Source organism: Mobula hypostoma, chromosome 19, assembly GCF_963921235.1.
Source record: "Mobula hypostoma chromosome 19, sMobHyp1.1, whole genome shotgun sequence".
Taxonomy (NCBI): domain Eukaryota; kingdom Metazoa; phylum Chordata; class Chondrichthyes; order Myliobatiformes; family Myliobatidae; genus Mobula; species Mobula hypostoma.
In genome coordinates this window covers 59,195,926-59,221,575 of record NC_086115.1, presented here as the reverse complement: position 1 = coordinate 59,221,575, position 25,650 = coordinate 59,195,926, and the positions used below count along the sequence as shown (strand labels likewise).

General features: G+C 40.3%; 1 protein-coding gene across 3 annotated transcripts in view; it reads right to left on the bottom strand.

Moving 5' to 3' along the window:
• Window positions 1-25,650, bottom strand: part of tdrd1 (tudor domain containing 1) — an 84,335-nt gene that overhangs the window by 18,100 nt on the left and 40,585 nt on the right. For all 3 annotated transcript variants that reach the window (XM_063071217.1, XM_063071218.1, XM_063071219.1), the window contains 7 exons: window positions 19,509-19,652; window positions 15,040-15,202; window positions 14,859-14,924; window positions 11,367-11,528; window positions 8,743-8,850; window positions 6,407-6,577; window positions 3,059-3,301 (listed from right to left, as the gene is read on the bottom strand). In XM_063071217.1, coding sequence (XP_062927287.1) covers window positions 3,059-3,301; window positions 6,407-6,577; window positions 8,743-8,850; window positions 11,367-11,528; window positions 14,859-14,924; window positions 15,040-15,202; window positions 19,509-19,652 — 1,057 coding nt within the window. The remainder of the gene's footprint in view (window positions 1-3,058; window positions 3,302-6,406; window positions 6,578-8,742; window positions 8,851-11,366; window positions 11,529-14,858; window positions 14,925-15,039; window positions 15,203-19,508; window positions 19,653-25,650) is intronic.

Genomic DNA, 25,650 nt, shown 5'->3' with positions numbered 1-25,650 from the left:
TATTAAAAATAACCAAAACAAAAAAAAATAAATTCGCATATATATGCCCACTTGTGAGGATTTTAAAAAATAACTTAAAATGCAACTGCCTTTACAGGACCAAAAAATGCTAGTGGAACGCAGCAGGCCAGGCAGCATCTATAGGAAGAGGTACAGTCGACGTTTCGGGCCGGGACCCTTCGTTAGGACTAATTGAAAGAAGAGGCAGTAAGAGATTTGAAAGTAGGAGGGGGAGGGGGAGATCTGAAATGATAGAAGACAGGAGGGGAGGGGTGGATCTAAGAGCTGGAACATTGATTGGCAAAAGGGATATCAGACTGGAGAAGGGAGAGGATCATGGGATGGGAAGCCTGGGGAAAGAAAGAGGGGGGGGGAGGGGAGCCCGGAGGGTGGAGAGCAGGCAAGGAGTTATAGTGAAAGGGACAGAGGGAGAAAGAGAGAGAAAAAAGGGGGGGGGGGATAAAAAAAAATATATTAAATAAATAAATAAATAAGGGATGGGGTGTGAAGGGGAGGAGCGGCATTAATGTAAGTCAGAGAAGTCAATATTCATGCCATCAGGTTCAAGGCTACCCAGGCAGAATATAAGGTGTTGTTCCTCCAAACCCAGTGTGAATTCATCTTGACAGTAGAGGAGGCCGTGGATAGAGATATCAGAAAGGGAATGGGACGTGGAATTAAAATGTGTGGCCACCGGGAGATCTTGCTTTCTCTGGTGGACAGAGCTTAGGTGTTCAGCGAAACGGTTTCCCAGTCTGCGTGGGGTCTCGCCAACATATAGAAGGGAGCACCGGACGCAGTACATCACCCCAGCCAACTCACAGGTGAAGTGTCGCCTCACCTGGAAGGACTGTCTGGGGTCCTGAATGGTGGCAAGGGAGGAAGTGTAAGGGCATGTGTAGCACTTGTTCAGCTTACAAGGATAAGTGCCGGGAGTGAGATTGGTGGGAAGGGATTGGGGGTGGGGGGGGGGGAAAACAAATGGACAAGGGAGTCACGTAGGGAGCAATCCCTGCTGAAAGCAGTGGTGGGGGGGAAGAGGGAAAGATGTGCTTGGTGGGGGGATCCCGTTGGAGGTGGCGGCAGTTATGGAGAATATGTTGGACCTGGAGGCTGGTAGGTAAGGACATGGGGAACCCTATTCCTAGTGGGGTGGCGGGAGGATGGGGTGACAGCAGATGTGTGTGAAATGGGAGAGATGCGTTTGAGTCACCCCACTTGGAATAGGGTTCCCCTTGTCCTTAACTACCACCCCACCAGCCTTCAGGTCCACCATACAATTCTCCGTAACTTCCGCCACCTCCAACGGGACCCCACCACTAAGCACATCTTTCCCTCCTCCCCCTCTGCTTTTCGCAGGGATCGCTCCCTACGTGACTCTCTTATCCATTCATCCCCCCCATCCCTTCCCACCGATCTCCCGCCTGGCACTTATCCTTGTAAGCAGAACAAGTGCTACACGTGCCCTTACACTTCCTCCCTCGCCACCATTCAGGGCCCCAGACAGTCCTTCCAGATGAGGCAACACTTCACCTGTGAGTTGGCTGAGGTGATACACTGCGTCCGGTGCTCCCTTCTATATATTGGCGAGACTTGACGCAGGCTGGGAGACCGTTTCACTGAACACCTACGCTCTGCCTGCCAGAGAAAGCAAGATCTCCCAGTGGCCACACATTTTAATTCCACATCCCATTCTGATACGTCTATCCACAGCCTCCTCTACTGTCAAGATGAAGCTACACTCAGGTTGGAGGAACAACACCTTATATTCTGTCTGGGTAGCCTCCAACCTGATGGCATGAATATTGACTTCTCTAACTTCCGTTAATGCCCCTCCTCCCCTTCACACCCCATTATATATTTTTGTGTGTGTGTCTGTATTCCCCCCCCCCCCCCCGTTCCTCTCACTATAACTCCTTGCCTGCTCTCCACCCTCCAGGCTCCCCTCCCCCCCTTCTTTCTTTCCCCAGGCTTCCCGTCCCATCATCCTCTCCCTTCTCCAGTCTGATATCCCTTTTGCCAAACAACTTTCCAGCTGTTAGATCCACCCCTCCCCTCCTGTCTTCTCCTATCATTTCGGGTCTCCCCCTCCCACTTTCAAATCTCTTACCAGCTCTTCTTTCAGCTAGTCCTGATGAAGGGTCCCGGCCCAAAAAGTCGACTGTACCTCTTCCTATAGATACTGCCTGGCCTGCTGCATTCCACCAGCATTTTTTGTGTGTGTTGCTTGAATTTCCAGCATCTGCAGATTTCCTCGTGTCTGCCTTTACAGGACACTTTTCCCAGCTCAATGATGTGTATTAACAAAGTTATCCATGTATTATGAGATAACATTTGGATTACCCAAGCCAGTTTAAACCAAACTATATGTTTTCTTCAATTTTTGCATGCTGACTCATCTTTAGGCTAATTTAATGGATTTCAGTCTTTATCTCTGGAAAGTACAACAATAATTAACAGTCTTAAAATTACTCAAGGTCCTATTTTATATTTGTGTTGTGATTGTGAATGAAGCCACCGGAAAAGTGGCTGATAGATACAAAAAAAGTCTTATTCAGCACACACAACCTTGAGTCACTCGAGAGAGGCTCCCTGAACCCAACATTACAGCACATTTTGATATGTTAAAGAACAAAGGTAGTAACAGGACAGTTTTATAGTTACAATGCATTCTAATGTTTCTTTTGAGCTACATACAATTTTTCAAATACCTAGATCTTCACACCAACACTCCCAAAATAAGTACTAATCACCACTGTCTCAAGATACATTCGTGCATATACAAACATCTCAGGCGAATAGGATGCTTGCTGCATTCAAGCATATGCAGATACCTCAATGGGGTGTTTCCTGGTTTGTAATCAACCCCAATCTGCAGCTCCAGGAATAACATTGCTCTGAGCTGCATTTTAAATTAAGTCTACAATCCACATCGATTTGAAGACTTGTTGCTGTTGAAATTAATATTTGCAATTTTCCATATCTCCAGAATACACCCTAACAGTGTCATATAATACCTAACCAACAGTGATATTGCAAAAATGTATAATTAACTTACTTCTAACCAATGTTTTGTTTTCCAAAATGGGAATAATTTGTTCAACATTTTTAACAGCCATCCCTGCAGCAATTAACTGTTCACTGACATTAATAATGGGATTTGCTGTTTCATCTACAAGTTCCACAATTGAGATGTTCTCTTTCTTTGCTACAGTCTTGGATTTTAGGCATTTATTCATCACCAGACTTTTCATCTTTAATATGGCATCCGAAGACCAAGTATCATGTAATGGCTTTACATCTATAAACAAAGACAATGAAATGCCATATCATTTAAAAATTAGGCGGTATGCAAAGTTGACAGTGTTTAGACCATGCATTTGTTATCTCACTCATTCCTATAGCACTAAAAGCAGGAAATTCTAATAGTTTAAATAGAACATTTGTCTTCCTCTGCAAACATCTTAATACTATTACTCATTGTTAAGACAGGGGCAATTTCAAAGTAAAATGCAAGCTAAAGTACAATATCAATTTCTAGAACTCAGCTTTATGGATACCAAGAGACAATTACAATGGAGGGTTTTCATGAGACAAAGGAATCAATTGAGTGTTTGTACAGAATCAGTTGATACAGAATAAGTGTTATCTCCACGCTGTTATAATTTTTTTGAAGATCTAGTAATGGCATTCTTTCCTGATGCAGAGTTTTGATGCAAAAATATTCAACAAATTCCCCCCTCCCCTCTCCCACAGATGCGGGTCATCCTGCTGAGTTCCTCCAACAGATTGTCTATTACTCCAGATTCCAACATTTGCAGTCTCATGTCTCTAATAGAGGAAAAAAATGTTAAGAACTGCCACATAGATATATCCTGCTCGCTGATCAGATAGGGCACTGCCAAATGGTTTCAATTCTTAATAGACATTTATTCAACATACAGGTTGACCACCAATTCTTTGGCACCGTCAGTTCCTGAGCCTTGCTGGATTAACATTTTTACTGGACTAAAAGAGGTCATATAATAATAATGGCAAAAATGGACTGTAGAAGCTTAAAAAAGATTAAAGAAAAATTAAACGTAAATTTATTAATTACTGTGCTTACAAAGAATGTTGCTTCTCGGTTGTCTTTTTAAACATTTCAGCCAGGTAAAGTTGTTTCGTGTTTTGATCTCTCCCTGTGTAATCTTTCTTGCATCAAATAAAAATTCATTAGCTCTTGTTTCATCACGAATGTACATTTCTCTAACCCTTTGACTAAATCACCCAACTCAATTAACTTATTGATAGCAATCTTTCAGTTTCAGCCGTTTCATCATCATTGCTGCCGTGTTCATCACTTGCGGTGTTTTTAATCAGCGTATAGAACACTGTCTATAATTTCAGAGTCCGTAAGGTGACACACAACAGGTGTTTTGCTGTCGACAATCATGCACTCATGTAGATTTTTTTCATTAAGACTACTTGCATCTTCTTCATCTTCTATTGCTAATGTTTTCCTAGGTGTGCATCACCCATATAGTTTCATCTGCATTATATTATACACCTGCTCAGGACTGACATTTTTGTCAGCTATGTGCTTTGCAAATTCGTCCAGTATGCAGTAGCAACTTCATGGCTTGCAGACTGTTTCCCCAGACACTTTATGCACGGAAATTCCATGGCACTTAAACCTTTGAAGCCATCCTTCAGTATAGTTGCATGCATGTTCTAATTTAAGTTCTTTATGGAACAACTTAGCTTGGTTCATTATCATACTGCCCAGCAAGTCAATTCCATCACTCTGACACTGGTGAAACTTTTCAATCATCACTTCATCATGCTCAGTGCTTTTACTAACTTTCACAGTTTTTCTAATGCTCATTTGCTTTAGCGAATCACTGTTTGCATAGAACTGTAATTTTTTTCTCTCTTTGGTGCTTTATATCATACACAGTTGACAAGCTAATACCATACAAATCACACAGCTTATGCACAGAAATACCATGGTCCAGTTTTTTTTTCCAATATTTATAGATTTACATTAGATTTAGATTATGAGGACATTCAGTACTCGTTTATTGCCATTTAGAAATGCATGAATTAAGAAATGATACAATGTTCCTCCAGTATGATACCACAGGAACACAGGACAAACCAACACTAAAACTTACATAATCCACATAATTATAACATATAGTTACAACAGTGCAAAGCAATACTGTAATTTGATAAAGAGCAGACCATAGGCACAGTAAAAAAAAAGTCTCAAAGTCCTGATAGCCCATCATCTCATGCAGACGGTAGAAGGGAGAAACTCTCCCTGCCATGAACCTCCAGCGCCGCAAACTTGCCGATGCAGCACCCTGGAAGCACCCAATCACAGCCGACTCTGAGTCCGTCCGAAAACTTCGAGCCTCCGACCAGCCCTCCGACACCGAGCACCATCTCTGCCGAGCGCTTCAACCCCACCCTGGCTACCGAGCTAAGCAGAGGACTCAGGGCCTTCCCCTCCGGAGATTCTGGATCACACAGTAGCAGCGGCAGGGAAACAGGCATTTCAGAAGTTTCACCAGATGTTCCTCCAAGCTCTCACGTCAGTCTCCATCAAATCAAGATTGTGCACGGCACCCTACTTGACAAATAACAGATATTCATCACGGGAGTGGCCGCTGCACACTGCGTCGCCCCGCCATCTTCATATTTCAACCTTCTCTTGGATCAATGTGGACTATTTACGTTTGACATTGCCACTGGTACTTGTACTTATCTTAGAAGCTATAGCTAGGGTTAAATTTATGTAAAATAAGCAAAAATAAGCACAAAATATTGGGACTACCAAGTGCAATGTAAATAATAACAATAGCATGCTTTTGCCAAAATGAGTCTTGCCACAGATGGTGCGGCGTGCACTATACGCGCTGCCAGCTGGTGGCCGCCCAGTAAACCACATCTTGTAATTTCATCCGAATTAACCATCAGTTTCTGGAAAACTGGTGGTCAACCTGTTCAGTATTTTTGAGTGTGAGTGTGAGTGTGTATGTATATATATATGTATGTGTGCGTGCGTATATATATATGTGTGTGTGTGTGTATGTGTGCGTGTGCGTATATATATGTATGTGTGCGTGCGTGCGTAGATATATATATATGTATGCGTGTGTGTGTGTGTGTATATGTATGCGCGTGTGTGTGTGTATATATATATATATATTAAAAAAAACGCAAAGTAGTAGTGATTTTGCAAAATGAAAAATTAGCTGCGACAGAAATAAAGTGCAGTTTACATGAGCAGGCAAATTTATTTTGACGGATTGGCATAGAAAATAAGCTAAATTACTTAGAAAAAACATTTACATGCAACAGCTCAAATATCTAGGTAAAATCCTATATAAAGCATCCAAGTCTGAAATTGTGTACTCACCAGCCAAAGCACATTTCAATGCCTGATGTGGCAATTCCAACAGTTCTTCTTTGATTGGACGCAGGTGACTCAAATGAAGCTTTTCAACATTTCCAAAATCTACATACCCCACCAGAGCAATATCCTCAGGGAAGTAACGTATCACAACAGCTCTGTACCACTGGTGATCTTCTGCAAGATAAATGACAACACCATGACCTGCATTCTCCCATTTGCTTAATCTCCAAATAATTCTTCATTAGCATAGCTCAATCTGCTTACTACAAAAAATTCTCCTAAAACTATTGCATCAGTTATTTTAATTGCAATAGTGTTAAGCAATTATTTTAATTGCTTCCTTGTTGAATTTTGCAACTGTTACTGCATTTCAATATTGTTCTGCTCAAGTTTACATTTTCAATTACACAATTATGAAATCCATTTAATTTCAAGTCTTGATACAATTTAAAATTACTTACCAGAACCTATTATTTTTATTTTGTTTGCCTTAGAATCTTATATAGCCTGAATAAATTCAGCTTAGTATTTATTTTCCAAGGATCAGTTGTCCATAGGATATTCAAATATTATATCACCCTTTCAGGGATACTATGCCCTATTGGCTATACCATTTGATTTTATTTTCCCCAAATAATCTTTACTAAACAAGACTAATAATTTTTTTAAATATTATAGCTCATCAGGAAAACATCTCAATGTTAATGACTATCCTTATGTTTTAATAAATGGCTTACTGTGTTGATAGCGATCAGAGTTACTCACATAAAAGTTGATCGTCAGCAAACATCAACTAAAAATTGGAAAAAGATTGGCAGGATGGAGGCAGTAAATGGCCATTCAGAATTATACAATATAGGAACAGGCCCTTCAACCCAATGCATCCATACTGACCCAGATGCTTGTCCATAGTAATTCCACTTGCCTGCTTTGACCCATCTCTCTAAACCTTTCCTATCCATATATTTGTCTAAATGTCTTTAATTGTAATTGTTCCCGCTTTTAACTCTTCTGGCATCTTGTTCCATATGCCCATTACCTTCTGTGGATAAACTTAACCCTCAGATGTGACAATAAAAAATAAAAACGTGGTGAAACATGTTCAGGGAAACAAGAAACATGCAAGTAAATAGTAACAAAACTTTGAAATACATAATTCCCTCAACGTGCAAGTCAGAGAAAGTGAAAATAAAACAGGAATATAGCAAAAGAGTAATAGTATTTTAAAAGGCCAATTATCAAAACTGGTCCAATAGATCAACTAATCTGCACCTTGCATTCACTTTCAGTATAATCTCTAAAGTAAAGATTTTGTAACGATGTGGCTCCTAACAGCAAGCTATAGATACTGAAGCTATTCTGAAAGTTAGAGCAGGCTTTGGGCAGCTTATACTGAGGTCACGTCCATGGAAATCCCCGATCACCTAACAAAATATTCCTTTAGAAGGCATAGTTCACTGTTGGTAGCCTTTAGTCAGAAACTAAAAAGAGTAATTACATTACAATTAAAAATTTAAAAATAAAATCAGAAACAAGTTAGAAGACATTCAATTTTAGCAAGTTAAAACAAAGTTTAGAGGGAAAAAATTCTTTACTGAAGATAAGTGCAAGTGAATAGGGTCACGGCTTGTACACCAGGTAAGACTTTTGTAAAACTGAGGGGCCAGATATAAAGTGCTTCCGGCCGATCAAATGAGTGAAATTAGGAACCACTCCTAAACTCAACGCCGAGTTCAGGGACAGAGAGAGGCCAGAAGCATCTGGAATGCACCGATACAAATTAAAACAAGCATACATTATTTTTAAAACACAAATAGAAACATAACATACAAAGACAAAGCCCAAAGGAAAATGGCTGTATATTGCTTTAGATATCACATCCAACAGGTTATTAAATCTGCAAACAATATTCAGAGTAGGTTCATAGGATAATTTCATGGGAAATCATGGGTGGAGAGATTTGAGACAAGCCTATTTCCAAAAGTTATGAGGTCAGGACACAACTCAGAACATTAAGAGAAAATGAAATCATTTAATGCCACATCATAAGGAATATCAATTTAAAATTGTCAGTGGTCCAAAGTAGAATGCAACTCAGAGTTCTGATGAGCTACGTGGATTTGGATTGTAGAAGTAGTGGAATTAATGTTGCACAAATTGATCACCAAAATTACTTTGTGCAGATATAACTCCCTAAGACAACCTATTCTATATTAATAACATTTCTTCTAAAGGGTCTCCTTCAATTATGTTTTACAACATAATATCCGTTGGGGAATGAAATAAATGAAGATTAATGTTTGAGGCAGATGGGCATATCTTTGATCCTAATACCATACCTGTGAATTGGGCACAGCACATTTCTTCAACTGATGGTCTATAACTTGATACAAGAGTCAAGTTATGACAATATTCAGTCAATGCTTTTTGTAGTCTTTGAAACTCATCTGTTAATTAAATCAGAAGTTACACTTCAATGTGAAGAAACAGCATCTTACCTGATGCACATTTTATTCATAATAATGCTTCACTTTTCTGAATGTTATGCTTACTTATGAAAGCTATAGCAATATTTAATATGAACAAAACTTTGCATTTCACCAATTAGGATGAGGTTAATAAATTCTTGAAAATGAATAACAAGCCAAAATTTTAGTTACATGGCAAGTCTACAATGCATCATCCATATTTTCCTTGAATAGTTTGCCCCCTATTTTTCATGAACTATTCTCTTTCATTACTAACAACTTGCAACAATAAACTTGTATCTTTTAAAAATTGTTTTCAAAAAGACAGAGGGGCTCAATTATGCAGCTGGCACCACATAGTCTTTACTCCTTATCACACACCCAATCAGACTATTCTAGCACATACTGATGGATATAAAAGCAGAAAATTAGGTAGTCAACAACTAGTAATAAAAAGTGCTTCCAAATTATGCAAAAGGGATTTGTATGTATAGTTCAACATAAAGTAAACTTATCGAAGTACAAATATATCACCATATACAACACAGATTCTTTTCCTTGTGGGCAAAGACGCACACAGCAGGATGGACAAACAACCAATGTGCAAAAAAAAACTGCAAATACAAAAAGAAAAATAAATCATAATGATAGCAATAATAAATAAAGCAATAAATACCGAGAAAATGAGATGAAAAGTCCTCGAAAGCAAGCCCATAGGTTGTGGGAACAGTTCAGTGATGAGGCAAGTGAAGTTATGCCCCTGGTTCAAGAGCAGAATGGTTCTTGATGAGAGGCATGAGAAGCATTGATCATATGATTAGCCAGAAGGTCTCTCCCCCAGGGCTGAAATGGCTAACATGAGGGGGCATAGTTTTAAGGTGCTTGGAAGTAGGTACAAGGGTACATGTCAGAGGCAAGTTTTTCCCCCACACAGAGTGGTGGGTATGTGGAATGCACTGCTGGTGATGGTGGTAGAGGCAGATACAATAGGGTCTTAAAAGAGACTCTTAGATTGGTACATGGAGCTTAGAAAAATAGCAGGCTATACGGTGAGGGAATTCTAGGTAGTTTCTAGAGGAAGTTACATGGTCAGCATAACATTGTGGGCCAAAGGGCCTGTAATGTGCTGTAGACTTATGTTTCTAAAAACTTTAACACCAATTATGAAAGCAAATCATGAACACCAATTCAGATTTTCCTTTGGAGGTACAACACAACTTCATTTTTTGACAGAGGATCTATTCAACAAAATCTTTGCTCTGCCATAAGGCAAATATTATGTGCCAGACAGTATCAATTAAAAGATTTTTTTGGGTATGGTGAGAAGTGATTAAAAAGTGCAAAATGATCTCTACTATTCCATCTTGTAACAAAGCCTGACACACATGACACAAGAGAGAAAGAATTTGGGTGGAGCTCTTTCCAGACTGTGTTGGAGAACTTGAGCTGCAGCCAGATGACCCTCAGATCATTCCGAAGAATAAGGTGAGGGGAAAAAAAAGACCTCCTGCAAGACTCACACTTAAGCTGCAGCAGACACGTGACTGTCAGGAATTGGAAAGGGAATAGGCTTATAGTACAAGTATCCTTGTTGCTGCTCCCCTCAATAACAAGTATACTGATTTGGATACTGCTAGGGTGTGAAACAACCAAAGGAAAGCCACAGAAGTCAGGTCTCCGGCACTGAGTCCGGCTCTGTGACTCAGAAGAGGTGATGGGAGGGGAGGGAAGAAGATGCTAGCAGATATGATAGGGACTCATTGGTGCGGTCAGAGGAACAGACAGGAGGCAGGTGAGAACGAGATTCCTGAATTGTATGTTACTTCTGAAATGCCAGGGTTAGGGACTGAGACCATTAAATTCTTATGGGGAGGGTGAGCAGCCAGAGGTTGTAGTCCACATCTCAACAATGACATAGGCAGGAAGGGGACCAAGGGTCATGTTTGTTCTTAATAAAGAAACTTGGATGGATTTATGCTAGAACATTTTTATTAGTGAACTGCTCTCAACTTGAGCACATGCTACCAGCTCACCATTGTAGCTTCCGGTTCCGGGTGAACTATTCACATAGCCCACCAGGAACTGAAATTCTTTATAATGCACAAATAGTAACATACCAAGGTCTTGCAAAGTTCAGGCAGTTAAGTGTTAAGTTAAAGAACAGGACTTCCAGAGTAGTGATATCAAGATTGCTACCCATACCACATATGCTAGTGAGGCTAGAAATAGGAAGATAATAATGACGGATGATATCTAACATTGCTCTGTTGTTCAAGAAAGGCTCCAAGAAAAAGCCGGAAAATTGACGGGAGGGTTACAAAGGACTATGGTCCAGGTGCAGGTCAACTGGATTAGACAGGATAACAGTTTGACATGAACTAGACAGGCTGAAGGGTCTACTTCTCTGTAGTGCTCTATGACTACAAAATTAAGAATGCTTTATTGACATTACTCAATTCAGAGGAATAAACATATGGCTGAAAAGTAATTCTTACATCTATTAACTAGCTGCTGACAGAAGAAGTTGCTTGGTGTTTCAACGTGTGATACAATGACAGCAACATCATCAACATCTTCAACACACAAAGATAACATGCTCTCTCCGGATATATGATCTCCATTGTTTTTATGAAGTAGCTTTGTGAGGTCTTCTTGTCCTAAAAAAAATCATTTCACCATAAAATGAATAATTTTTAAAGAACACTGGCCAGGATCAAACTAACATGGTCAAAAGATAGGACCAGATATTTTACTGGATATACATTCATAACCTGAACTTGGGTATTCAGAATATAATTTCAATGGGACAGAACTGTTCAAATTTACTAGAGAATGAGGAGAAAAACCAAAACTTCAGGAAGACCCAAGGCACTCTTCCTAACGTCTTATCACTGTTCTCAGCTCTAAATTTTATTTGCCATGCACATGATTAATTTACTTAGAGAAAAAAAAATGGTAATTTTAAAGAAGGTGAAAAAGCAAACTGTGATGCATACATATTCATAATTGAAACTGACTAGTAATAAAAATACAAGAACACAAGACCAAAAGGTATAAGAGCAGAATTAGACCATATGGCCCAGAGTCTGCTCTATCATTTCATCAATGGCTGATCCATTTCCCTCTCATCCCCAGTCTCTTGCCTTCTCCCCGTAACCCTTCATGCGCTGACTAATCATGAAACTATCAATATCTGCCTTAAATATATCCAAGCAACTTGTCCTCCACAGCTGATGGTAGGAACAAATTCCAGATTCACCAATCTCTAGCTAAAGCAATTCCTCATCTCCATTCTAAATAGATGCCCCCCCCCCCATTCTGAGGCTCTGCCCTCTAGTCCAAGATTCCTACACAGTAGTAAACATCCTGCCCACAATCAAGGCCTTTCAATATTTGATAGATTTCAGTGAAATTCTCTTACCCCCCTCCCGCCCCAAATTCTTCTAAATTCCAGTGAATACAGGTCCGGAGCCATCATTGGTCCTCATATGGTAACCCTTAAATTCCTGAAATCATTCTCGTGAACCTCTTCTGAACCATCCTCAATGCCAGCACATCTTTTCTTAGATAAGGGGCCAAAAACTTCATCCTTGCTTTCATATTCTGCTCCTCTTAAGGAATCCTAACATTGCATTTGCCTTCCTCACCAACGGCTCAAACTGCAAATTAACCTTTAGGGAATCCTGCACAAGGACTCCCAAGTGCCTTTGCACCTTGGATTTTTGATTTTTCTCTCTATTTAGATAATAGTCTACGCTTTTTATTTCTTCTACTGAAGTGCGTGAAGATATACTTCCCGATACTATATTCCATCTGTCCCTTCTTTGTCCATTCTCCTAATCCATCTGTCTTTCTGCAGGCTCCTTGCTTCTTCAACACTACCTGCCCCTCCACCTACGCTCATATCGCCTGCAAACTTGGCCACAAAGCCAACAAGTCCGTCACCCAAATCATTGACATAATGCAAATTATATTGAGCTTCTAAAACTCTAGTTAGAACTCAGAGCAAGGCAGCTGATTCTTTAGGAAATATACCAAGGAGTAAGAGGAGGTTTTAAAGCCTATGGGGACATGTATATCATTTCCAAGGGGTTAATATCAAACCATCATTCTTTTCTAATTATATTAATGCTTTAGATGATAGAACAGTATATGGATACCGTGCCTTGAAAAAGTATTCAGCCCCCACAACCATCACCTTTTACAGTCTCAATTTCTGAATTTAAAATATTGAAGTAGGATTTTTAAGCTAATCTACAGAACATTGTGCATCATGTCAAATCAAAATTCCAAAGTCTGTCAACAATTTACTAAAAATTTAAAAAAATAAAGGCTGAAAAAATATTCATTCTCCTATATAATTAGTATGCTAACTTTCCTCGGGTGTTTAGTACTTTACCAACTCCTTCAATTTGATGACGTAGAAAATTGGAGGATCACCTGTTTTTAATTAATTCATTAAGAATAAATACTTGCTCTCTTTGCAAGGTCCAACAGTATGGTAAATTTTCAACACACCAAACGAAAATGAAGACAAACGAGCATTCAAGTCAGGAAAAAATAATAAGAGAAGCACAAATCTGGGCAAGAGTACAAGACCTTACAAAGGCACTGAATATACCTTGCAGTTTAGTGTAGTCCATTGTGAAAAAATATGAAACCATAGCCACACTGCCTAGGTCAGGCTTCCCTTCTGAACTTAGCTGCTGGAGAAGAATGGCACTAGTAAGACCAGTGTGACCTTCAGCAGCAGATGAAGTTCATGGCTCCACAATCTCTAATCTTTGTACAAAAAGAGTATTTATGGAAGACTGGCAAATAAGCAGCCCTGGCATTTTTTTTTTAAAAAGCATACCCTTGTCCATAAAGACTTTGCAAAGTGTCACTAAAAAGTTACTGTAAAGATGTGGAATGTCTTGTGGTCAGGTGAGACTAAAGTGGAACTTTTTGGCCTCAACACTAAGCAGTACATGTGGCATAAATCTACTACTGCGCATCAGTCAGGTAACACCATTCCTACTGTAAAGTATGGCAGAGGTAGCAGCATCATACCATGAGGTTGCTTTTCAGCAGCAGGGATTGGAAATCCTGTCAGGATTGATCGTAAGATGAATCCTGGATAAAAACCAGCTATCCTCTATCAGAAAGTTTAGACTAGGGAGGAAGTTAGTCTTTCAGCAGGACAAAGAGCCAAAGTAGAGTCAGAGCAACCATGGAATGGCTTCAAATCAAGAGAAGTCCTTCTGTGGCCCAGTGAGAATCCAGACGTTAAACCAATCGAACATCTCTGGCAAGATTGCTGTCCACCATCACTCCCCAACTAACCTTGTACAGCTTGAGCAATTTGCAAGGAGGAATGGGCAAATCTTGCTCCATCATATTCTGCAAAACTAATAGAGACTTATCCAAAAAGACTACATGCTGTAATAAACTTTGAGTTAGTTCAACTAAGTCCTGAGCAAAGGGTGATGAATACTTCTGAATTGCTAACATTTTTGTTTTTGTTTCTGGGCTCCACTTTGAAAAACAGGAGCATGTGACTCACAAATAAAAATACTTAGTTAAATTGATCAAAATTCCTGGTTGTAAAACTCATTTTTGTGAACAAAGGGTTGGGGCAGAAAGCTGGAATCATTCTGCTTCAAATAGATTATTTTGAACCCTTCAGACAAAAAGGTTTAGGCAAAATAGTAAACTGACAGCAAAAAAATCAAATTTCTAGACAGAAAGATCAGTAGCCAGATGCTTAGATTTAGAAGCATTGTGTTGTGAACCCAGCGAAATTATTGTAAGTTTGCCATGCATTATGTATTGCCCAAAATGCTGGTAGATTTCAACTCAGAATTGGATAATTATTTAAGGGGGAAATATGTATACATATGGGAAAATAACTAAATATTCAAGTTCTTCCTGAGTTAGGGGCATCCTTCTGAGCTGCATTATTGTACATTGATTGCAAACATTTCAAGTTTTCTTTGAGTTCTTACCTGAAATCTTGATTCTATCATCTTGATTTGTGGCATACTCTAATATGCTCTTCTGTAATAACTTTCCTGTAATAAATTTTTAAGCCAGTATAAATGGATGCAAGCACAGATACACGTTTTTAAAAATTAACAATAAGATAATCATTGGATGAAATTGTCATTAAGAGGCAAAGGAAGTTACCAGAAGGCATTACGAGTTCCACAGCAGTACAGGACAGATTATCCACTTTCTCAATGATAGTCATGGAGCAAGGTTTCTGTAAAAGTTGAAGCTTGATTGATGAAATGTACTCTTCATTCCATCTGGTGTGTTTTGGGATATTTGCAACACAGCATTTCATTGCCTAGGGTTGAAATTAGGTTTCAAAGATTTATACACTTCAACAAACCCACATTTTAATATTCAAAAAACATTTATATCTATTCCTCACAGAATGACAACTACAAAACATACACAAGGTCAATTTCTATCAACTGTCATTTAGTTGTTAATACGTAACAACTCAGCACACAGAGCAACAACTCTATAGCTCACATATGTGGGTCAACTGCAATATTAATTTAAACAAATTCCCCTTTCCTTGTGTATAGTTCACATCCCACCATTCCTCTCCTGCTCAAGTTCCATTCAAAATGCCTCTCAAATGCAGCAACCACATCTGCTTTTACCACTTCTCCTTGCAGTTCATTCCAGGGATCTACCATTATGGGAATAAAAAGCTTGTCCCATAAACCTCCTTGAAAGTTTAACTCACCTTAAAATCATGGCTTCTAGTATTTAACATTTCAATCTTTAGAACAGAGCATTTTTGCCTTTCAAATTTCACACGTTTCCTCATCCTCCAACATGCTACAGAAAACAAACTAAATTTGTCCAAACTCTTAGAGCTAGTAAACCCTAATCCAGGCAATATCCTGGTGAATTTTTCTGTACTCTCTCACAAGCCTCCATATCCTTCCTGCAAATAGTGAAGAAAAACAGTATACAATACTCTGAATATGGCATAACCAAAATTTGATACATCTGTAACATAATTTTACATCTTTTATGATCAAAACCCTGAACAAAGGTGGTCTATGCCTTCTTTACCATTATATATACAGTACTTGCGTTGTCACTTTCAGAGAATTATGGACTTGTATCTCATGATCCCCTTATTCATCATAGCTCAAAGGGTTCTGCCATTTACTGTATACAGTACTTTCCTCTTCATTTGGCCTCCCAAAGTGCCACATCTCACACTTGTCAGGATTAACTTCATCTGGCATTTCTCAACCCACAATTCCAACTAAACATTGACAACCTTCCCCACTGTACACAACTCTGCCAATTTGTGTAATCTGCAACTTAATTAGCCACCTATGCATTCATCCAAGACATATCACAGCAGTTCCCAACATTTATCTGTGTAAAAACCACTGATCACAGAAGTCTAGTCAGAATAACATTGTCTGCTCAGATTTCAGATTAGTTTATCATATACATGCTGTATATTATGTATGGTAATATATGAATCGGCGGGAGGAGAGAGAGCAGCGTGCCGCGCGTGCGCAACCCTCCAGTGAAAAATGATATCGTATCTGTTAAATAGGGGCCGTGGACAATTCTGATTTGATGGAGACGGACGTGAAAGCACAGAGGAACATCTGGAGAAATTTCTGAAACGCCAGTTCGCTGCTGTTGTTACTGCGTGATTGGGAATCTTTCAGAGGGAAGGCCTCAAAATCCCTGGCTTTGCCTGCTGTTGGCAACCAAGATTGAGGTCGAATTGTTCGGGTAGAGATAGCGTTCAGTACTCGGTGTCGGAGAGCTGATCGGAGGCTCGAAGTTTTCCGATGACTCAGAGTCGGACTGTGGTCGGGCACGGCAGGGAGAGTTTTTCTTCCTTCTCCCGTCTGCGTGAGATGTGGGACATTTGAGAGACTTTGAGCACAGTAAAAAGTTCATGGACTTCATCAAGTTAAGGTATTGTTGTACTGTTGTAACTATATGTTATGATTATGTGGTTTTGTTAGTTTTTTCAGTCTTGGTCTGTCCTGTGTTTTGTGATATTACACCAGAGGAAATATTGTATCATTTCTTAATGCATGCATTACTAAATGACAATAAAAGAGGACTGTGTGTCTTCATAATCTAAAAAGTAATTGGTTCAGAAGTCTGTAGTGGAGAAACTGTTCTTGAGGCTGGATGTCCAAGCTTTCAAGCTCCTGTATCTTCTCCCAGAAAAGAGAACGAGAAACGGAATGGGCTGGGTGGTGGGCATCTTTTCTGATACCTATTAAGCTTCCTGCAACAACACAATGAAAACTGACTGGATGGAAGGTGGCCAGCTGGTGATGGACTCTGAAGCACTTACCACTCTCTGCAAGCTCTGACAATGCAGAGCAGAGTAGTTGCCATTACAGGTTGAGATGTAAACCATCAGGAGATTTTCTATAGTACATCTGTTAATTGAAAGTCTTGTGGACAAGTCAAAATTTCCTCAGGTACCCTATGAAGTACATACACTATGTGCTTTCTTGATCATATCATCAATATGATGCGAGTAGGGGAGGTTATTTATTTAGAGATACAACACGGAACAGGCCCTTCCGGTTCAACAAGTTGCATCAGCCCACAACCCCCCTATTTAATCCCAGCCTAATCTGGACAATTTGCAATGACCAATTAACATACTAACTAGAAGATCTTTGGAATGAGAGAGGAAACCAGAGCACTTAGAAGAATCCCACACGTTCATATGGAGGATGTCTAGAATCCTTACAGATGGTGCCAGAATTGAACTCCAATGACCTGAGCTGCAATAGCAACATACTAACTGCTATGGCACTGTGGTGCTGGTGGTGATACGGATGGCTAATAAAGCTATCAATCATCTCTATAGCAGGTCCACTGACAAGGATAGGGATGCGTTCACCACCCCTTCCTTGGGTCAACAATCAGCTTTTTCATCTTGCTAATATCAAAGGCTAGGTTGTTCTGCTGACACCATAACACAAGGTTCACAATCTTTCCCATATTCCATCTCACCATTGTTGTTAATCTGGCTGAAAACAATTTGTCATTAGGGAATTTAAAAGATCGAACTAGCACTGCATCTGTCCAGTCATGAGTATACAGGGAGTAGAGCAGGATATTTGCAGGCAACACTGGGGAGCACCAGTATTAAGGGTTCGGGTGGATAAAATGTTATGACCAATTCTTGCACATCTCCCCTTACTTACCAAGGAGATTTTGCCGCTCCTTTAAGCCCTTTTGGTTATTCATTTGTTACCCCTTTCCCCATTTCTCAAAAGTTGTCTGATTACAGGCTCCTAAACCTTACATACACTTTTTTCCCCTCTGACTAAATATGTAACATCTCACATTGTCCAAAGTTCCTGAAGCTTGTCATTGATGTCTTTTCTTCCATACAGAAACAGGTTGCTCCTGAATTCTGATGAACTGGCCTTTAAACAACTTCCATATCAAATGCAGAACAGCTGCTCCCAATTTACTCTCTTCAGCTCCTTTCTAACACTGTTGGAATTAGTACCCCACCACACCAAGGCCCTGTTTATTTATAACTATCTGTAAACATACTGAGTTATGATCAGTGTTCCTAAAATAGTCTCTTGCAATCTCCAACGACCTGGACAGGCTCCTTTCTCAATACAAGGACTAGTATGGTCCCTTCTATAGATGAATATAAAACATACTGTGTCATGGAACCTTCACAACTGAATTCATGACAAAAGCTGCAACTCTTTTCTGTTTTAAAATAAAAAGACCCATTCCAGAATATAGAGTAAATAATAACTAGAATGCAACATTATATAGCCCATCTCTTAAACATCTTATGCTCTATAATAAATGAGGAAAGATTATGCAGTGTTCTGTAGATTTATTAAGTATGCCCACAAGAAAATGAATCTCAGGTTTGTATATGATGCCATATACTGTATGTACTTTGATAATAAATTTACTTTGAACTTTATTCAAAGGAGAAGCAGCAGAATATAGCTTGCAGGCCACCTATTGAAAAGCAGAATCCAAAAATCAGACTCGCAAAGAACAAAACTGGGGTTCCTGGTGGATCATGATTGAAATTATGAAATCAAGAATTGATTTTGAGGGGGAAGATCTCAATAAATTACAAAACATGATAAAACGCGCCAAATAAGAATTTAATTGACAAATTAATACCAATATAGCATGAAGTTTTAGTAAGGAAATCTTAAGTCATAACACTTGGAAAATTAAATGGAAGAAAGTAAACACTAGGCTCTTGGATTACAAACATGAAACACGTACAGGGAATAATTGCTTTGGTTTTCAGCTATATTAGACATATCAAACTACAGTAAGGTGACACTTGGAATGACTAAATACAAATATGGTATTCTAAAAAAGGAATGGAGAACTTGACAGAGAAGCTGTAGAAATATGGTACTATAAATACTATGCTTACCTGTCAGTAAAAATTGGGCTGGATACATTTTCTCTTCAATACAGAAGGCTGAGAATTGGCTTAATAGGTTGCACTTGGAAGAAACTATTCACTTCTACTCGTAAGGTACCAATCTGAGATGGTATAATTTAATGGGATGTACAGGAGAAACTTCTTTACCCAGTGAGTGGTAGGAACATGAAATTCACAATCAACTTACACAAGGTGGTGAAAGAGCCATCTCAATGTCCAGTGGCTGAATCTTGTCCAGTGGAACAATTTCTCCATTTCCATAATCAATGTACAAAACATTGGCCATCTTCTGTGCAACATTCACACCCTGGACTAATGCTCTATACCACTTCTATAGCAGAGCAACAGGTAATAAAAAAAAATACAATTTAAATCTAGATTGCCTGTATTACAAACTTTCTATATTCCTAACTTAAACTTATGTTGCAGACACTAGACAATTTCCAGATCTTGCAATATCCAAAATTTAAGAAAAACCTACTTACCAGAGGCCATTGAAACACAATTCAGCCTGATTTGCACCTTTCAAGGCTAGCAGGCTGAATGCCACCAAGTCAACTTCTAAGCATTGTTTCAAGCCTCGCCGGTGAAATGCTAAACTATTGATCCCAATGCAATGGCATCATCTTTCAAGGTTTGTTGCTTACAGTACTTGTATCAAAATTTCATTATTAAACAAGATTAAAGTACATTAAACAGGAATTCTGCTGATGCTGGAAATTCAAGCAACATACATCAAAGTTGCTGGTGAACGCAGCAGGCCAAGCAGCATCTATAGGAAGAGGCGCAGTTGACGTTTCAGGCCGAGACCCTTCATCAGGACTCATATATCTCATATGCCAGGATGTTTTTCATTAACTTCAGCTCGGCATTTAACATGATCATCCCTCAGAGACTGGTGAGACTGGTGAGTAAACTGTCCTCACTGGGACTCAACACCCCTCTTTGTAACTGGATCTCGGCCTGAAACGTCGACTGCGCCTCTTCCTATAGATGCTGCTTAAAGTACATTATCTGGCTCTTCATTTTCAAAGACCTGAAAGACTGATTGTTGCCAATCTGTACACAGCAGTTTATTAATGGATTCCATAATTACATAGTCAGTTAATAAGAGGATAGACACTTACTTGAGACAATTCTTAAAGAAGAAAAACTAATTGAGAAAATAGCCAGGATTCCCTTCATTTATTTGGGACTCTATGCCTCTTAATTGGGACTGTTGTCGAACTGTTTCTAACTAGTGTCAGTTACGTGCACTACACCATGCTTTGAGAGAAGTTTTTAAAATAGCGTCAGTTCCATGCATTTGTGTTCAAATCAGTGATTTTTGTCACTGACAGTTGGCAAGAAAAAAAGCAGCATGACAATTTATAGCTGTTTTGCTCATCTCGGCTTCAAGATTTCAAGCTTCGAGATACGAGAAATAGCTAGGAGTAAACATGAAACGATTTCACTACTTCTACAAGCTAGGAACTACAAAGAACTTGAAGGTAACAATCATCTTGAATGATACAATGAAAATGAAGATTTGAAGGATGCAATCAAAAACATTGTATGAAGACAATCAATTATCTACACTATGTGTCTGCACTGATTTTGTTCATTTATAAACAAAAGAACACAGCATACATTGCATGAACTCCTCCATCAATTTAGAAGGAGATGGTTTGATCGGGGCACGACCGCGCAAGCGCATGGACGCCAGCCAGTGACAACAGTGAGAAGAGTTTAAAAGGAGACAGCTTTACAAAGCGGGCGAAGGAAGAGCAGGCAACAGAGTAGAGGAAGACAGAGTAGAAAGGCTTTGACAATAAAAGTTCAAGGACAGGTAGGTTAACTGTGTAGAATACAGACAGGAAGTATGTGTGTGAGGCCAGAGTTCTGCGCTCGGTGTCAGATGTGGGAAGTCCGGGAGACTCCCAGCCTGCGCCAGGTGCGTCGAGCTGCAGCTCCTTAGGGACCGGGTCAGGGAACTGGAGATGCAGCTCAATGACCTTCATCTGGTCAGGGAGTGTGAGGAGATGATAGAGAGGAGTTATAGGTAGGTAGTCACACCCTGGCCTTGGGAGACAGATAAGTGGGTAACAGTCAGGAAAGAGAAGGGCAAGAGGCAGATACCAGAAAGTACTCCAGTGGCTGTCCCACTAAACAATAAGTACTCCAGTTTGAGTACTGTTGGGGGAGACTGCCGACCTGGGCGAAGCAACAGTGGCTGCGCCTCTAGCACAGTGGCTCAGAAAGGTAGGGAAAGGAAGAGGATGGCAGCAGTGATAGGGGACTCTATAGTTGGGGAGTCAGACAGGTGTTTCTGCAGAGGCAGGAAAGAAACACAGATGGTAGTTTGCCCCCCAGGTGCCAGGGTCCGGGATGTTTTTGATCGCATCCACAATATCCTGAAGTGGGAAGGAGAACAGCCAGAGGTCATGGTACATATTGGTACCAACAACATAGCTAGGAAAAGGGAGGAGGTCCTGAAAACAAACTACGGGGAGTTAGGAAGTAAGTTGAGAAGCAGGACCACAAAGATAGTAATCTCAGGATCACTGCCTGCGCCACGTGATAGTGAGTATCGGAATAGAATGAGGTGGCGGATAAATGCGTGGCTGAGGGATTGTAGCAGAGGGCAGGGATTCAGATTTCTGGATCATTGATTGGGATCTCTGTTGGGGCAGGTGTGACCAGTACAAAAAGGACAGGTTGCACTTGAATCCCGGGGGGGGGGGGGGGGAGGACCAATATCCTGGTGGGGAGGTTTGCAAAGGCTATTGGGGAGGATGTAAACTAGAATTGCTGGGGGGTGGGAACCGAACTGAAGTGACAAAGGAAGAGGCGGTTGGCTCACAAACAGAGAAAGTTTAGAGACAGTGCGAGAGGGAGGAGAGGTAGATGAGAGAGAAGGGACGCACTCAGACCGGTGGTTTGAGATGTGTCTATTTTATTGCAAGGAGTATTCTGAGCAAAGCGGATGAGCTTACAGCATAGATCAGTACTTGGAGCTATGATGTTGTGGCCATTACAGAGACTTGGATGGCTCAGTGGCAGGAATGGCTACTTCGAGTGCCAGGCTTCAGATGTTTCAGAAAGGACAGGGAGGGAGGCGAAAGAGGTGGAAGCATGGCACTTTTGATCAGAGATAATGTCAAGGCTGCAGAAAAGGAGGAAGTTATGGAGGGATTGTCCACAGAGTCATTGTGGGTGGACGTTAGGAACAGGAAGGGGTCAATAACTCTACTGGGTGTTTTTAAAAAAATATAGACCATCCAATAGTAACAGGGACATTGACGGGCAGATAGGGAGACAGATTCTGGAAAGGTGTAATAATAACAGGGTTGTTGTGGTGGAGATTTTATTTTCCCAAATATCGATTGGCATCTTCCTAGAGCGAGGGGTTTAGATGGGGTAGTTTATTAGGTGTATTCAGGAAGATTTCCTGACACAATAGGTAGATAAGCCTACAAGAGGAGGCTGGTATTTGATCTGGTATTGGGAAATGAACCTGGTCAGGTGTCAGATCTCTCAGTGGGAGAGCATTTTGAAGACAGTGATCACAATTCCATCTCCTTTACCATAGCATTGGAGAGGGATAGGAACAGACAAGTTGGGAAAGCGTTTAATTGGAGTAAGGGGAAATATGAGGCTATAAGGCAGAAACTTGGAAGCATAAATTGGGAACAGATGTTCTCAGGGAAATGCATGGCAGAAATGTGGCAAATGTTCAGGGGATATTTGCATGGCATTCTGCACTGGTATGTTCCAATGAGACAGGAAAAGGATGGTAGGGTACAGGAACCATGGTGTACAAAGGCAGTTGAAAATCTAGTCAAGAAGAAAAGCTTAAAAAAGGTTCAAAAAACTAGGTAATGATAGAAATCTAAAAAATGATAAGGCTAGCAAGAAAGAGCTTAAGAATGAAATTAGGAAAGCCAGAAGGGGCCATAAGGCCATGGCGGACAGGATTAAGAAAAACCCCCAAGGCATTCTACAAGTATGTGAAGAGCAAGAGGATAAGATGTGAGAGAATAGGACCAATCAAGTATGACAGTGGAAAGTGTGTATGGAACCAGAGGAGAGAGCAGAGGTACTTAATGAGTACTTTGCTTCAGTATTCACTACGGAAAAGGACCTTGGCGATTGCAGAGATGACTTGCTGCAGATTTTAAAACTTGAGCATGTAAATATTAAGGAAGAGGATATGCTGGAGCTTTTGGAAAGCATTAAGTTGGATAAGTCACTGGGACCGGACGAGATGTACCCCAAGCAACTGTGGCAGTGAGGGAGGAGACTGTTGAGCCTCTGGCTATGATCCTTGCATCAATGGGGACGGGAGAAGTTCCGGAGGATTGGAGGGTTGCGGATGTTCTTCCCTTATTCAAGGAAGGGCATAGAGCGCGCCCAGGAAATTATAGACCAGTGAGTCTTACTTCAGTGGTTGTTAAGTTGATGGAAAAGATCCTGAGAGGCAGAATTTATGAACAATTTGGAGAGGCATAATATGATTAGGAATAGTCAGCATGGGTTTGTCAAAGGCAGGTCATGCCTTATGAGCCTGATTGAATTTTATCAGGATGTGACTAAACACATTGATGAAGGTAGAGCAATAGACGTACTGTATATGGATTTCAGCAAGGCATTTAATAAGATACTCCGTGCAAAGCTTATTGAGAAAGTAAGGAGGCATGAAATCCAAGGGGACATTGCTTTGTGGATCCAGAACTGGCTTGCCCACAAAAGGCAAAGAGTGGTTGTAGGCATGTCATATTCTGCATGGAGGTCAGTGACCAGTGGTGTGCTTCAGGAATCTGTTCTGGGACCCTTACTCTTCGTGATTTTTATAAATGACTTGGATGAGGAAGTGGAGGAATGGATTAGTACATTTGCTGATGACAAAGGTTTGGGGGTGTTGTGGATAGTGTGGAGGGCTGTCAGAGGTTACAGTGGGACATTGATAGGATGCAAAACTGGGCTGAGAAGTGGCAGATAGAGTTCAACCCAGATAAGTGTGAGGTGGTTCATTTTGGTAGGTCAAATATGATGGCAGAGTTTAGTATTAATGGTAAGACTCTTGGCAGTGTGGAGGATCAGAGGGATCTTGGGGTTCGAGTCCAATGGACACTCAAAGATGCTGCGCAGGTTGACTCTGTGGTTAAGGCAGCATGCAGTCCATTGGCCTTCATCAATTGTGGGATTGAGTCTAAGAGCCGAGAGGTAATGTTGCAGTTAAATAGGACCCTAGTCAGACCCCACTTTGAGTACTGTGCTCAATTCTGGTCGTCTCACTATAGGAAGGATGTGGAAACCATAGAAAGGGTGCAGAGCAGATTTGCAAGGGTGTTCCCTAGTTTGGGGTGCATACCTTATGAAAATGGGTTGAGTGAACTCGACTTTTTCTCCTTGGAGCGACAGAGGATGAGAGGTGACCTGGTAGAGACGTCCAAGATAATGAGAGGCATTGATCGTGTGGATAGTCAAGAGGGTTTTTCCCAGGGCTGAAATAGCTAGCACAAGAGGGCACAGTTTTTAAGGTGCTTGGAAGTAGGCACAGAGGAGATGTCGGGGTAAGCTGATTTTTTTTTGACGCAGAGAGTGGTGAGTGCGTGGAATGGGCTGCTGGTGGAGGCAGAAACAATAGGGTCCTTTAAGAGACTCCTGCATAGGTACATGGAGCTTAGAAAAAAAGAGGGGGCTATGGGTAACCCTAGGTAATTTCTCAGGTAAGGGCCTGTATTGTGCTGTTGGTTTTCTATGTTTCTATGTTCTATGTTTCTAATAACTATTAGGAACTAATACTGAGTTTTATAGTACTGCAGTAATATTGGTAGTGTACTAACTTGTTCAATATTTCATTTAAATACCTAACTTGTTACTCAGTTAAAGTGCAGTTTGTATTTTTTTTAAATATTTTTTTTATAACTATTTCCATGAAATTTTGGCTAATTGGAGCAGCTACTTAATTGGGCCAAAATGTACTGGTCCCAATTAACTGGAATCCACTATATATAAACACACAAAGCAAAACTGCTTACATATACAAACACCTAGATCTGACCAGTTTTGAAAAAAGCAATTGTTGCATTTAACTGGATAAAAACAACTAAATGCACTGATCCTTAGCAGAAGCACCAAGAATGCAAGTATCAGCCAAGACTGGCACCAGTTGGCTAGGGCAGTTCTATAGGTAAATAATCTGCCTGTTTACAGGGTAATTTCAGAAATAGTCACGTTCCATCAATAGTAGGCTATAATCTTCAGAAGTCCAAAACAACTCCATAAACTTCACTAATTTAAAATACTTCAAATATTTTACAAAAGCATTACCCAAATGTTACCAA